Source organism: Meleagris gallopavo, chromosome 13 (genome assembly GCF_905368555.1).
Source record: "Meleagris gallopavo chromosome 13, MGAL_WU_HG_1.1, whole genome shotgun sequence".
NCBI classification, from domain to species: Eukaryota; Metazoa; Chordata; class Aves; order Galliformes; family Phasianidae; genus Meleagris; species Meleagris gallopavo.
The window spans coordinates 6,271,067-6,285,911 of NC_139416.1; the positions used below are offsets into that span (position 1 = coordinate 6,271,067).

Below are 14,845 nucleotides of genomic sequence, written 5' to 3' on the forward strand. Positions count from 1 at the left end.
TTGTGCTTAGCGATGGGTTCCTCCATACAGCAGGAATGAGTTATGATGGGCTGTAAATTGTCAGGATTAACTACTGTGGTTTAGAGTACCTATTTTTTGTGGAGAGCTACATAAACCGGTATTATGGAAGGCACTTTAACATATTTTATGAACTTTTGTTCTCTTTCAAACACAGTGCTTTTAAAAATTCATTCTGCATTTCTCCTGACTGCATTAGTCAATAAGGAGGGAATGAAAATGTCACAACATTATCTGTGTGAACTTGCAGGTATTTTTCTTGTAACTCTGTCACTTCCAGAATGCTTTGCAGACATGCACAGCTCTGTGAGTGTGTTGGGTGTTTGGTTTATTCACCTGTATGGGTGTGCTGTCCCGATGCTTGAGGTTTGATGCAATGTACTGGGATTCCACGAAAGACCAGACCTGTGTGATGGCACACAAAATATCCCATTAAGTTGGATACTCAACAGCACGTATAGCATTCGCTTTTGCTGTTGCAGACATTCTGGTACTGGGAAGCTCAGCATAACCCCAGCTGCTTTCAAAGATGCGACGATTTCCAGATTAAACAATTTTTGGAAAGGCCAGAGAAAGCTGCAGGTTCACCTGGAGTGCTTATTTTCCTCCAGAGAGATGGCTAATGCCTTTCCCTGGGCGTTCTTCTGGCACTTCTTGTTGATTAACACGATATATACCAGCTTATATATACCAGCTTCTTACAAATGCTGGTTTTCTAGACTCTTACAAGTCGTAGTTTTTATCATATCCACCAACATCAAAATGCAGTGTAAGTGGGAAAAACGTGCGGTAACTGCTTTGCATGTACCAACAGAGTGGGTGTTTCACTTGAGAACACCAAGGACTTGTCAGCATTGAGCAGCAATGGGTCACAAAACTCTTCTAAAGAGAGAAATAATTGAAGGTAGCTTTAAGATCGAACACATACTTTAGCACTATCACAGCTGATCACTTTAAAGCCATTCGGCGTTTCCAAGAGAAAAAAAAAAAGACTAGAAGAAGCAAGGTGGGTTTCTTTAATTTCAGAATGATGGTAGTCCTGAGCCTACTGATGCACCACAGGGCTAGGCACTGCAGTGCAAACCTGTCCTTGTCTCGTAGGAGAGTTGTGGCCCTTAATAATGAGAATCCTGGGGAATTTTGAGCATCAGACTGCTGTCAAAGTACCAAGGTAACCACGTACGTGAGGTGCACTTTCAGCCACTGCTCCTTCCGTCTGTGGGTGAATGTCAAAAGGAATATTTTGTGACAGTTCCCCATGACCCAGATTTCACAGAGGTCTCTCACAGAGCAGTCTTTGCGTGAGCAGTGTCCACACATCCCAGGGACACTCAACCCAGATCCAAAGGCAGTGCTGGAGCTGCTGTGTGTAGAAGATCTGTGATCACTATCTGAGGATTGCGGTCTTGTTTGATAGCTCAGCCTTTGTGCCCTGTGGATCCATTTTAAACCGTCTGAAGCAGGAATAAATCTCTTACAATGACCACTAGCTTTTTTTAAATAATACAAGATGGGTCTGTGAAGAGGTGTTAAAAAGTCAAAATGAAAGGCAGAGGTTGAAGGAAAACCTGCTCATCGGGCAGCCCTGCAATGCAGTAAATAATAACCCGAGAGGTGAAAGACAGTCTGCTCTAGAAAAAAGACCGCGGAAAAGACTTCTTTATTTTTTTTCCTGTGGGTGTTAGGGAGAAAAGGTCCTTTATTCCTCGGTAACTTTTCTGATTTTGAATATGTGCCTGTCTGGTCACAAGGAGCAAGGTCACTCCTACTGCTCTGGGCCCAGGCTTTGTGCCGGCGCTGGCGGCCGCTCCTCTCCTCTCTCCCCTTTTCCTCCCTCCCTCCATCTCTCCTTTTCTTTTTCTCCTGAGGTGCAGATGGCCACATTTGCAGGTTAACTGGAACAGCTGGAGGCACATTATTAGCTTCCTGCTGCTAACTCATATTTGCTTAGATTTTTTTTTTTAACAGCAACATAATTTACAAGTAGTAGGCCAGTGACAAAGCTGGCATGTTCTAAATCTGCATCTGATTTATATAATGCCGTTGCTTATCAGTGAATGAAGTCATAATTATTGCTTTGTACCATTAAATAGCATAAATATATAAACTGTTATACAAATTGCAGCAAATGTTTCCTCCGGGGAGCTCTAGACAAAATTTTAATGTACTGCATTTGTCTGTGGTGGCAGTTTCTATGGTATATAATAACGTTGATAAATTTTACTGTAGCAAGTGACATTTTATAACATTAATCCTGGTGGTAAAATCTGATGAATACTGCAGCTGTACTGGTGGGTGCGAGAAGACCGAGAGCTTTTGACACCAATCGAATTGATGTGGATGGTGTTTTAAGGCTGCACGCCGTGAGCCTGTGAGGACAGTGCAGAGATGGCAGATGCTGCTCCGGGATTGAGGAGGACTCAGGCGGGCGCTAGAGAGCTCGAGTTGATGGTAGAAATAATTCAGTTTTAACAAAATTGTTATTGATTGGTACATCCTTTGTTTTGAGAAGCAAAAGGAAATCGAGTGATAAAATAAAAGCCCTTTAAATCCTCATTGGCTATTTAAACTCTGTGCACGTGAGCCTGTGACAAGCACCCCGCGATCGCTGGGGATACAACACCTGGGCTCATCCCACTCCTGCTGTTGGGCATCCGGTTGTTTCGTGCCTTGCTGTCCCCATGGGGGTCGGGGAGTGCCGGGGCAGCCCTGAGAGTGGCACAGGAAAGCAGCTGGGAAATCAGCCTGCTGCCAGGCAAGATTGGCCCTGGGGTTGCTCACGCCTGAGGCATCTGCCATTCCCTGGGGGTTGGCCATGGCCAAGAGCCACCAATCCAGTTTCCTTCTTTCCTTTCTTCTTTCCTTCCTTCTTTCCTACCTTGCTCCCTCTCTCCCTCTTCCTTCGGGATGGTCAGCTGCTGGAGGAAGTGTGGTTGCATTTTGATTCTGTTTCTGAAATACCATTTCCAGAAGTAAATGGATATCCCCAGGAAGGATCCTGGAGTTCAGTGTGCTTAGGACACTTTTACCAAAAGTGAAAGCCATTGTACTTTTGTACTCTGTCATTTAGACTACAGCTTCACTTCTCTCTCTGGAAAGTGTACTTTTCTGTGTTCTCCATGAAGTGTTCTTTCCTCCTCAAATTGATGTTTCCATGATGATAGATAGCATCAAGGTGAAGTTACAATACAATCCCAACCCCATTGCCATAGCAGAAATCCCCATGACTTCAGACTGTGCGGCATGGAGATGACTTGTTTGTGTTTTCCTTGGGAAGTCCGAGCATGTCCTCTGTGGGTTTTCACGTAAAACGTGTGTATAATGCTTAACTGTACATTAAGTAAAAGCGTGTTAGAATACCCCCACATTCCTTCTCTCCAGTCACTACCTGGAGCACAGAGCTGAGTATCCCCACCACTCCCATTATTACCGCACAGCTCGCAGCTACGTTACAAAAAGGAGTGCGGTTCTGCAACTCTCGTTTCCCTCCACGTGCAGGTTGCTGGCTGTGGCTGAGCGTGCAGCACAAAGCTGTTATTGCTGGAGATGGGTGGTCACAGCCTGGTCCCTCAGCACGGCCGTTGCAGGCAGTACATGGCCAGCCCTGGCCTTCTGCACCCAGAGCAGTGCCGGGCTGTGCGCACGAGGAAGGGGTAGGTAAGATAAAACAAGAGGAAAACAGTTTTGAATTTACTCTTTGTGTATTGAGGCCTTTTACGATTCATCAGTAAGTAAATATAAGCTAAGGGAGTGATTTGTTTCTAACAAGCTTATAAAATACTGGAGTCATTTGTGAGTTTATTGGAGTGCTGATTATAAACATTCCCTCATGCACACTCCTGTGTGTCAAATTAACATTGGAAATACAAATATTGTATCTTTGAATATTTCTGTAATCTCTTCCCAAGTATTGGAGAACTTTGCAATGGAAGGCAGTTGATGGCGTCACATGTGAAGTTGCTGAGTACTCTGTGATGGGTTTGGATGTATTTTTCCTCTCTTTGGCACTTGCTCACTCCTCTGTTTCAGATAGCCAGCTCCATGCCCTAGCATTTTGGTTTTTGATATGATGCATAATTGATGCTTGTCTTGCTGCAGAGATGCAACAGCTGTGTGCAGTGCCCGGCACGAGCCCTGCCCAAGGAGCACAGTGCTGGGCTGGCAGCGGTGGCTGCTGTCACAGCGGTGATGTCCCTGTGCCCTGCTGGGGCAGCCGGGGGATGGGGGCACCTGGAGTGCCCTGGGGAGAAGCTGAGCCGTGGCCTCATCTGGGGTTGTGCTTTGCCATCTTATCTTCAACATTCTTACTAAAATGGGCCGTCACTGTCACTACCCAAGTGCTGTATCTTTTATTGTGGAACTTTTATGTTACTAAAGCAGAGGACATTTGTGCAAGGCTGGCTCTTAGGCTAGCATTATCATAGTGGCTGCCATTTGAAGAGTCAATTTTTTGCCTACAGGCAAGGTATTGTTATCAGAGTTCTGCCTGTTTTGCATATATACGATTGTATCTCTGATACCTCTCGTGGTGACGGTAGCAAACGCCGACTTCATAGTGTTGATTGTTGAATTGGAGCTTCAAGTAAGAACTTGCAAGAAAAATGAAGAATGAAATAGTGAGTAGCAGGTCTCTAACAGATCTTTATTGTTTCCTCCTTTTTGGTTCAAACAGGGACTCCATGACAGCTTGATTTAGGATCTTATTTTATTTGAGAGAGCGGCTGAAAAGCAGCCTGATTTTTTCCTCTCCTTTTTCACTCTTTCTTAGTACCTTCAGCTCCTACTCATCTGGGCTTACTGGGGAAATGCTCCTAAATCTGGGCTCAGTGGATGTAGCTCAGCCCCTTCCCTGCAGCAATCCCATATGCCTTTGAGCCTTCCCCAGCAGCCCCGTCACTCCCATGCAGGCTGCAGCCCAGTGCTTCTGGAGATGCCCTGGAGATGCCCTCAGCTGTGTCGGCTGCAGTTGCATCCAGAAGAGACATGCTGTTTCAATTTTAGGTTTTGTGTGTTGGATATGTTACCAAGTGCAACTCCCTTTCCAAAAGGTCGTGGGGTTCTAGCTCTTCTTACTCAACATGAGGCTCCCACAGGGGATGTTTTCCACCTGAACCACGGGATGTTAATTGAGCAAATCCCATCAGAAGCCATGGAGATGCTCTGTACGTTCACTGCTGAGTATTTTCATTGTATGAGAATACATTTCTGCATGATGCAGAGGTGCTTCAGGTATTTTCTTGTTTCTGTGCAGATCCTTCTTGGTGACTGCTTTAAGGAATATCGTATGTTACTGCACCTTAGGATTCCCGACTTAAAGTGTTTTCATTCTTTTGGGCAAATTTGGACTTAGCGAGCTTTGAGAGATACTCATGCCACGTGAAATATGTCACCTATCAGAGCCAGACCTTGTTTAGTCACCTTTAGTGTTTCTGCTGGCAGTGGCATCTCATTTTGTCAGCCAGCACAGCAGCACCATGTCCCCAAATGCACTGCCAGGGTGCTGGGCTGGGGAGGACATGGGGTGGCTGCGAGGTGCCAGGCTGTGACTGTGCCCGTGTGGCTGTCATGGTTTGCATCTTCCCCTCCCAGTGAAAAGCTGAAAGACACTGACCAGTACAAGGATAACAGAAGTTTTCTTAACTCTTGCCAAACAAACAAAGAAGTACGGCATTATCATACCTTGAAGCCTGGAATGTTCCTCTATTGAGTGTATGCTTGAAAGTTTTCATTTTTCTATGAGTTCTGTTTCACTCTCATTTTACCAGTTTTCAGCTTCCCTGATGCCACCAGAGAAGTTCTGTAAGGCGTTCCTGTAGTCTAAGTATTGCTGAGCGTAGCTGACAACTGGCTTGCAGCCTGCCAGTCATGTTAATTATATACTATTAGGCACGATTAGTCTGGTGATTATTTACACAATAGATTTATAGTCTATCTCATCTCAACATGTACTTGGGAAACTGTAATCTGAAGATCAGAGACGCTCATCTAGACGCTTATCTATGGGAGCTTGGGTATGTAAAACCTTGTTGTGTGCTCTCTGGGATGCATGGTGCGGGCATGGGAAGGAGCACGGCTGGTGCTTGGCTGCTTGACTCTTCCATCACATGAGTCTGAACCACAGCAGCAGAGGCTTTGCCTCTGGTGGTTCTTGCTCGAGGTGTGCAGCAGTGCAGAGAGCTGTGCAGGGAGAACACCAGGGCTTGCAGCAGGGTGCTCAGGTTTGTCACAGCAGTGTGAGGGATGCCAGCGCAGGATGGCTGCGTGGCAGTGGGGCTGCACTCATAGCTGTTTTACCAGGTATTGGCATTAAACTTGAAATAGTGCAGCTGTGAACCTATCCAAACACCAGAATACATGACTGCAGAATTGCATGGGGTGCGTACTTGTGGTGTTGTCATTCACCTCTAGCTGTTCTTAAGGGTTTTTTTTAGCTTCATCCAGGCTCATTCTGTGCAGGTATTTGGACTTGAATGCTCAACGTAGGTTTGTTTTTCTTCTACAGATTTTGCACTTCCACGGAAGCCATTGGAGTTAGTCCTTAATGGACAGTTGTGATGGAACAGCCAGACTTATCAGACTTTGATCCACGAGAAGTTTTAATGTAGGCAATTGAAACAGACATGTTTTCACAGAAAGGCTGTTAGATTCTTAAATTACAGGGCTAAAGTGCAGCACATCTCTGTAAATGATCTATAAATGCAGTTTCTCAGATTAAAATATGCCATGCAGGCTGCGTCCCTCTTGGATGCTGCAGCCCGCAGACTGATGATGCACAGCTCCATGGACTCCTTTGAGCTTTCAGGTTTTCTTTTTCTTATAAGCTAAAAATTAAGCAGATAGGACAGCCTTGGTGGGCCCATCTCCAGCCATCCTCAGTGACACAAGGCCTTCCTGTGCCATTGCAGCACAGGCACTGGCTTAGAGCAGGCTGCCCTCATGTTCAGTAGAAACTCTGTGCAATCTCATCTGAGTCCCTCTGGGACTGTGCTTCTTTTTAATGGTCATTTTAATATTGCAGCACAGTGACATGTACTGGAGGCAGTGAACTCACAGCTACCCTATAAATAATTTGGCATCTAATTCTGCATATTTTGAGCTTGAGGCCCCCTGAGATGCTGAAAAGAGTTTAAAGCCTGTTATGCAGTTAGGCTAATTTAGCCTGAAAAAAGAATACCTGGAAAAGAGGCCGTATAACGAGTGCATCACCAGAAGCATTGGAGTTGGTTACCAGAACCCATTGGTGCTGGTCCAGCACCAGTGAACCCTGCCAGGAGCTGTGGTCTCCTCATCTCCTCACTGCTCCCTGGTTCCCAAAGCCCTTCCCCCACTGGGAGCGGGGCAGCCCCTCGGCTCTGCCAGACTGCTCCCAGGGCTGAGCATCCACTGGAAGGCTGTAAGAAGGACGGGTTTTAGCGGGTCTTGTGCCAGAGCCAGTGCATGCTTGGAATGCTCTGCAATTTTGTTGGTTTTCCTTATATAGCTTCTAGAAAAATCAAAGTCCCCATGTTATCATTTTTCATTAAATTGATGTTTCTAACCACAGTGGACAGCTCTCATATCCCTTGAAAACTTATAATAGTAAAATTGTCATAAGGATGAGGCAGGAATGCAAGATTTTATTAAACAATCTTCAGCTCATAAAAGACATCAGTGTTGTGCCATTCTAGATCATATAAATGTATTTCAAAGCAGAATCATATTTCAGTGGAGAAAGAATGCACAAAAGAACACAGGTACCAGATCCCAACAAATATTAGAGCTGCCGAGGAGGGCTGGGCGCAGGTGCGTGGTTACTGCACAGAGGCCGAGGCCACGTGGCTGTGCCAGGTGAGGTGTTGGTGGAACATGGGCGTGCTCATGGCTTTGTGGGTTGGGATGGGCACAGGTCTTGTGGCATGGGGCTGGACGTCCTGCTCAGCTGTGTGATGCGCTTGGGAGCAGGACAGGAGGCGTCAGAGAGAGATACGAGCTCTACCTGGATAAATAAGTATAAATAATTTTCTTTCTGATATGTGACCGGATTATTTTCCAGTTGATTTCCAGCCTTAGTCCCAAATGGGCCACAGATCAAAAAAAGATAAGGGTCAGTTACAAGGTTGAGCTCATTCAATGTTGCCATGGTAACTGACCTCCAGCATCCCTGGGAGGATGGCACCCAGCTCCCCAGGTGACGCTCAGCTGCCTTGCCATCAATCCGCTGCCTCCCACCGCCAGGCTGCGAGGCCTCGCGCAGGGTCTGCAGGGTGTGGGAGGGCTTGGTCTTGTCCACCGGGATTCGTTATGGAACCCACTGGCACAGAGTGTTCCGGGAATGCCATACAGCGGGACGGGGCGTAGAAACAGCAGCAGTGGAAGAATGCCATCTGGATAGCGGGCGTCGTCCAAGTCTGGCGTGAACCTCTGTGAATCTGCCGTCCCCTGGCAATGGTGTGTCCTGCTCCCAGCCCCAGGCTTTGCAGTCACGTTGGATCTCTGTTGGTGCTGCCGGCCCTGTGTTCCCATGGCTTTGTTCAGCAGGGATGTCCATCACTGTCACCTCCTGGCCACAGCCCCTCGCTCCTGCACAGCCACATGGATCAGTGCTTGGGCTCCTCCTGCTTTTCTCCTGTTACAAATGTATCCCTTTGCTTACTTATTTACTGAGGAATGAATTGCATAAACAGAATAGTTTCATGCAGTCTTCATTTTATTTCCCTGCGTTCATTCCAATTTGTATTTATTTCTGTTACAATCGGAATGCTCCTTACATGGCCCATTTAATTCTACCAGATTTATGATATAGGGGACGGGAGAAGGTTCTCTGTGAGCACAGCATATTAATGCTTTGTTACACTGAATTACAGCATTTCAAAGTTCATTAAAAGTGTGGTTAAGCCATGGATGTGTATATCTGAGTACAGGAAAGACATTCCCTTTTATTGTTGTAATTTGCTGCAGTGAGGTAGAGCCGTGGCACAGGATATGTGCTGCTGTCAGGAGCATCAGACGGCCGCACGCACTCCTTCAAATTAGGACTGTTGTGGTTATTCCATGAGGGGAAATTTTGCTTTATTAAATCAAGTTGAGAGAAGTTTTAACTAACAGTGAAGACGATGCTGTTTTATTGTTCAAATTGCAGTTTGTTATTGGTTTGATAATATGTCGGTACATGGCACTGTTAGTACATCGTTTTATATCGCTATTAATATAGTTATAATTAGAAATGCAGCTGATACAGTGCGCGGGCTTAATACAGCATTATTAATTATACTGCATCCTCGCCAGGAGGCTGCCGGCGTCAGTACTCTTAGAGGCTGAGAGCCTCGTTGTAATATGTATTAAATGCACGCTGCAGCAGCAGAAAGGGCTGTATGGAGAGGCGCGCTCCCGCTCAGAAGCGGGCAGGGTGTTGGTGTAAATGCAGCTAAGCTCCTATCAACACATGAACCATCCTGCAAATGCATTTCAACTTGAGAACAATGAGGACGTGCTCCACCGCCGCGGTTCAGCTGGGGCCGCGCAGCCCCCAGCCCTCCAAACAGGCAGTAAATTATGTACCTCAACATTTAGACAATCGCTGCCTTTGACATCAGTGGGCACCACCCAGGTTTCACCTTCAGGATTCAGATAATCAGCTCTCGTTCCTACGGCTTCCCTTAAGACCAGTATGGAAATAAGTGTGTGTCTGCCAGGGATCAAATGCTTTTGGAGACAAAAGTAGGTACTGAAAACATTACAGGATACTATCATCTCCCCATGATACTTTTACACAAAGCGCTCTGTTCCTCTTTTGGCCTGACATAGTTTCAGCCTGACAGAATCCAGCAGGCCTGCTTGTTTTAAACAAGAGCACACCCTATTATTTTTTTGAGAAATGAACTGTAAAATTAATGCTTATTAATTTGAGTACCGGAAAAAAAAAAGGCAAGAAGCCCAAGATTCTTGTTGGCCGTGCGTGGCTCGTTTAGTGTTAAATCAATTGATCCCCGCATAGATACACTTACGGAGAGATGGGAGAAGATCTAGCACAGAGAGCTGTAAAAATCTGCATTTTATTTTACAAATGAGAGGGGCTGCATAATTCACTGGAGTTATGTAGGTCTCATAGATGCCTGTCATTTTTATTTTTTTAAGAAGAATAGCGATGAGGGGAACGCCGCGATGCGCTGTGCTGCTGACGCCCGGCGCACGTGGCTGGAGGGAGGGCCGGCGTTGGCTGCGTTGTCTGGAGGCAGCCTTGTGCTCCTGTATGATCCCAGATAATTCACTGAAGTTATTCTCCAAAGGTGACTGAGTGCCCCTATACACGCACCGCGTTTCTGTGTAAAATAATATGCTGTAAAATGCCACGGAGAAGAGAGTGATTATAGCAGCAATTCTATCTATATCTTTGGGCATTTTCATATTTTGAATACACATGCATGAAAAGAGAAGCGTTTGTCATGCTAACCATGGTACTTTTTTCCACCTTTTTTCTTCCTGGATGGTTTTATAGACACGAGAAATACATAATGGACTCCTGTGGGAGTGGAATAAAAACCCCCACCGGTGAGGAGAAGGCCTTATAATTCAGAAGTGGATTTGCAAATCAAAAGGTCTTGCCTCGAGTGGGATAAATTTCCAGATCTGCAGGAACCCATTATGTTTTATTATTTTTCATTCGAGTTTTAGTTTGTTTGTTATAGGTTTAACTATTTAAAATACTGCGGATCAGCCAAGAGAATACAGTCTCTGGTACCTAATTAAACAGACCAAGTTGGTAGAAACATACTTCAGTCGAAATCCTGTGAAATCCTCTTTTTTTAATTGTATTGAAATTAAAGATATTTAGGCTGCAAAAGGAGCAGTCTTCTCATCAGCAGCCTGTGTCTGTATTTATGAACACACATGCTCACACAGGACCGGGCTGCGCATGAATCACTATTTTCCAAGCACTCACTATGTGGAGAGTAGAAAATTAATGTCAAACATGATTTCTCTGATTTACTCGCAGAAGGAATTTGTTCCATTCCCCCAGTATCTGCTTTGTCCTCTCCAAGTTTATTGCATGCATTGTTGGGCGTGCTCAGGTGGTGCGAGGCACAGATCCTTACCTGCTTTCTGCCCTCTGCAGAGAAAGGCCAGCAGCCTCCCTCAGGGAGGGACAGAAGCTTGCCCCCTGCATACTGATACATTCTGTAAATAATTTCTATTTCCCCCCCCTCCTCGCATGGAGGTCCCATCAAGGCAACATGAGCTCTGGGGATGCCCCAGCTGCAGCTATGCAGATGTGTGGCTGTGGGAGCTGTTCAGCTCAGCTCCATGGGCCACCCTGAGATCCTGGGAGCACCAAAAACCCTAAAGAAACAATGATTTCCCTCTGTTTGACTGCTTTAAAGCTTATTTAAAGCAATTACAAATAGAGGCTGTGCTTCTGAATGCTGACATTATTTGCAAGATCCAAACGCGTTTGGCAGGAGATTATTTCATGGGATGATGCGGTCATTTCTTGGGCATCTTGGAACTATCAGCTGAAGTCAGTGATGTTTAGAGATATTAAAATAAATCTGAGTGTAAATCAAAAGGCAGTTTCTTTAGTTTTTAAAATACGTGTTCATGCATGCTGCCATATTGAAGGGAAGATGTTTTTGAGAAGTGCTTACAAAAACCATCTGCAAAATCTTTTAAGTTTAGATGTTCACTGGGTTGTATAAAGAGTACATTTTAAGCCTATGTTTTTTTTTAATCTCTGTTCCTCCCTCCTCATTTCAAGAAAACCAAAGGAAATATGGCCTCAATACCTCAAAAATTGACACAGAGACATCAAAAATACAGAAGTCAGTAAAAGAGAAACATACCATCTTACAAAGGTGGTAGGCTGGAATTAAGAATGATTGTTATTATTTCCCTGTGAGTTCCTCTAGATCACGGGGCATTTGCAGTGGGCACTGCATATTCAGTGCACTTCCTAGAATAATGTTTAGGATATGTTACATGGAAATTACTCTTTCAAATGACATTTTAATCACTTTAATGGTCTCTCTTCAGCTTGGAAAAAGCCAAGAGATATAAAATTAAGGCCAGCACTGATTTGGGCTCCTGCTATTCTTCCACAGTCTGTTCCTCCCTGCTATATTTGCAGTGTAATCTGAGGTGACGAAGCCTGCTTTCAGAGTACGTGGTTGAATTCACTGTTAAATTCATTTTAAATGCTGAGTATTTAATAATACATACACAGAGCAGCGACGTCTCTGTTGTGTGCAGAGGCGCGAGGAGCGGCACGGGATGGGCGCAGCCCGGCAGCAGCACACGGCATTGCCTCCATCCCGGCTGCAGATAAATGGCCCTAACGTGAGCAGGGCTGCTGACCTGAGCTCAGTGCACAGGGCTGTGTCTTGCTGGTGGCTGTGGGCCCTTGAAGTTGTGTGCACGGCATTGGGCACGGGAGTTTCTCGCCGACTGCTGCATCGCAGACGCTAATGTGCTGTGTCACTAACAAGTTGTATCATTTGAACCTTGCAGAGGAAGGCATCAATCATGAGTGCAAGCTGTGTAACCAGATGTTTGACTCTCCGGCAAAGCTCCTGTGTCACCTGATTGAGCACAGCTTTGAGGGGATGGGAGGCACATTCAAATGCCCTGTTTGTTTCACAGGTAAGACAGGGAGACTGAGACAAGCCTCAGTGGCTTGATCCAGAAATGACACTCGGGGGATTTGTAAAATACTGTATGCCTTTTCTTGGGAAAAGAAATACCGTGTTTGGAAATGTTCAGAATATCTCCTGTCTGAAACTGCAGCACTGAGGAGTTTGACATCTCACGGCACTGCCCAAATGCAGCCAGCCCTGTGTTACTTCTCGCAACTGGGGCCTTTCAGGTTGTGGCCTGAATGTGAGGTGCATCTCTTTGAGCAGAAGTTGCAAGGCAGGGGCCTGCTCTCGTGAGGACTCTCCTTGTGTGCCACGTGCAGCAGCAAGCCTCGTTCACATGAGATCCCATCACACAACAGTGTGGTCTGACACCTCCCTCCGACAGGTTTCTTTAAGGGCAGCCTGCTCGTGTCAACTTGTTTCCAGCTCCTTTGCAGTTATGTCCATCTGAGGGCCTGCTCTGTTTTCCTTCCCTGAGGTTCGTTTTCAGCTGTCTCATCAGTGCAAATGGTCCTGGATGGTCCCTTCTCAAAACATCTTCATGATGCATTTCAAGGGTGCCTTTTACTCACTCATCAGAATAGCAGCTAACACCTGAGTTTCCTAACTGCATAGGGATGACTGCCATGCGTGACCACGGGCTGAGTGTCAGCTCCTGCAGTCCCTTCAGCCTTGTGCTTCTTAGGATCTGGCCCACAGTCTGAGAACTGCTTTTTGAGAACTTGGAGTCAGTTTTTCTGTTCCTGAAGCACACTGTAATGTGTTTGACTGCATCTCTTTAATTCTGCTGAAGTAGCTTTTTTCATTTACTGGTGAAAAGTCATATAGGATGAGACAAAAATTGAATGAGATGTTTTTAACCAGCTGAAGCTGAAGTTTAATATGTTTCTCATTTCACTTGTTAAAGGCAGGGTAATTATCAATTCAAAATCCAAAAGTATATGGTATATCTGTAACGTTAAATCACAATCTTTTTTTCTATATTGGAAGGATAACCCATTTAGAAGGTCTGAACACCGTGGCAGCCTGCCCTTTCAGGTTCACGTGTCTGCCAGAAATGCTGCTCTGGGCACTCATCCTCCAGACCAGCTATCAAGGCTGCTCCTGGCCCAGTTGTCCTGCATTAAAAATGCATCCAATGCACCTGCTGTGGGGCCAAGGCTCCCTGCAGGAACGGTGACGTCCTCTGCTCGCTCTGATGACTGAGTTCTTCCAGTCACCCGTGGACAGCGTTAGCTTTATGTGAAATATCAAAAGTCCATCCAGAATTTAGAGCCAGAATCAGAAGTGAGCTGACTGCCAGCCTGGAGATTCTAAATTGACCACTGGTAAGGACGTTCTGCTGCACTGAGTGTATTGGCACTTCTCTGGTGGATATCCTTGGACTTTTTAGAGTCTTTGCAGTCATAAAAGTGTAGTTCAAGATGGGATATGTTATATGAAACAATTTTAACTAATCGTACTGTGTTCTTTCAGTTTTTGTGCAGGCAAATAAACTGCAGCAGCACATCTTTGCAGTCCACGGACAGGAAGATAAAATTTATGACTGTTCCCAGTGCCCACAGAAGTTCTTCTTTCAAACAGAGCTTCAGGTATGTTTGCAAGAGGAGTAAGAGTAAAGCCGAGGCTGTTGGTTTTTCTGTGTGTAGCCTTCACCCTTGTACGGCAACTGGAGAAAGTGCGCATCCAGTACAGTCTCTCCTCCTGCTCTTAAACTCAGTCTTCTACCTCCTGGGATGGTATCAGGAGAGAAGGGTCTTTGAGCATGGCTGAAATAAGTAAATAAGACAAGGCAGATATCATGATTCTTTATGAGTATTTCTCTTGACAATAGAGTTGCTACATCCTGACATGTCTACGTCAAACACCTTGTAAATAATTTCTTTTTCTCTATTAATAATTTAGGAACTGATTAACATACAAAGACTAAGCAAATAGTACACTGCCCTTACTGCTAAATAGTACACTTCCTCACCGCTAAGTCAAAAGTAAAGGAATTTTCCCCACCCAGGTGTGAGAGCAAAGCATGAGTACAGCTGAACATGATGCTTCATTAGCAGCTCCACCAAGGTAATAGCACGTTAATAAGCAGCAGGTTCTGCCAATCAGGCATTGCATATTGGCTTCCCTAGGGGCTGTGGTCTCTTCTGTTTTACCTGCTCCTGAGGTGGAGCCTGGCCTATGCTCCTGGTTGCTTTGTGAGGGACTGGGCCTTGACC

The 14,845-nt window shown here is 45.5% G+C and overlaps 1 protein-coding gene across 7 annotated transcripts in view; it reads left to right on the top strand.

Moving 5' to 3' along the window:
* The window catches only part of ZNF423 (zinc finger protein 423), a 233,298-nt gene that overhangs the window by 197,967 nt on the left and 20,486 nt on the right, over positions 1 to 14,845 (top strand). For all 7 annotated transcript variants that reach the window (XM_085234556.1, XM_085234555.1, XM_085234554.1 and 4 more), the window contains 2 exons: positions 12,499 to 12,630; positions 14,103 to 14,218. In XM_085234556.1, the coding sequence (XP_085090682.1) occupies positions 12,499 to 12,630; positions 14,103 to 14,218 (248 nt within the window). The remainder of the gene's footprint in view (positions 1 to 12,498; positions 12,631 to 14,102; positions 14,219 to 14,845) is intronic.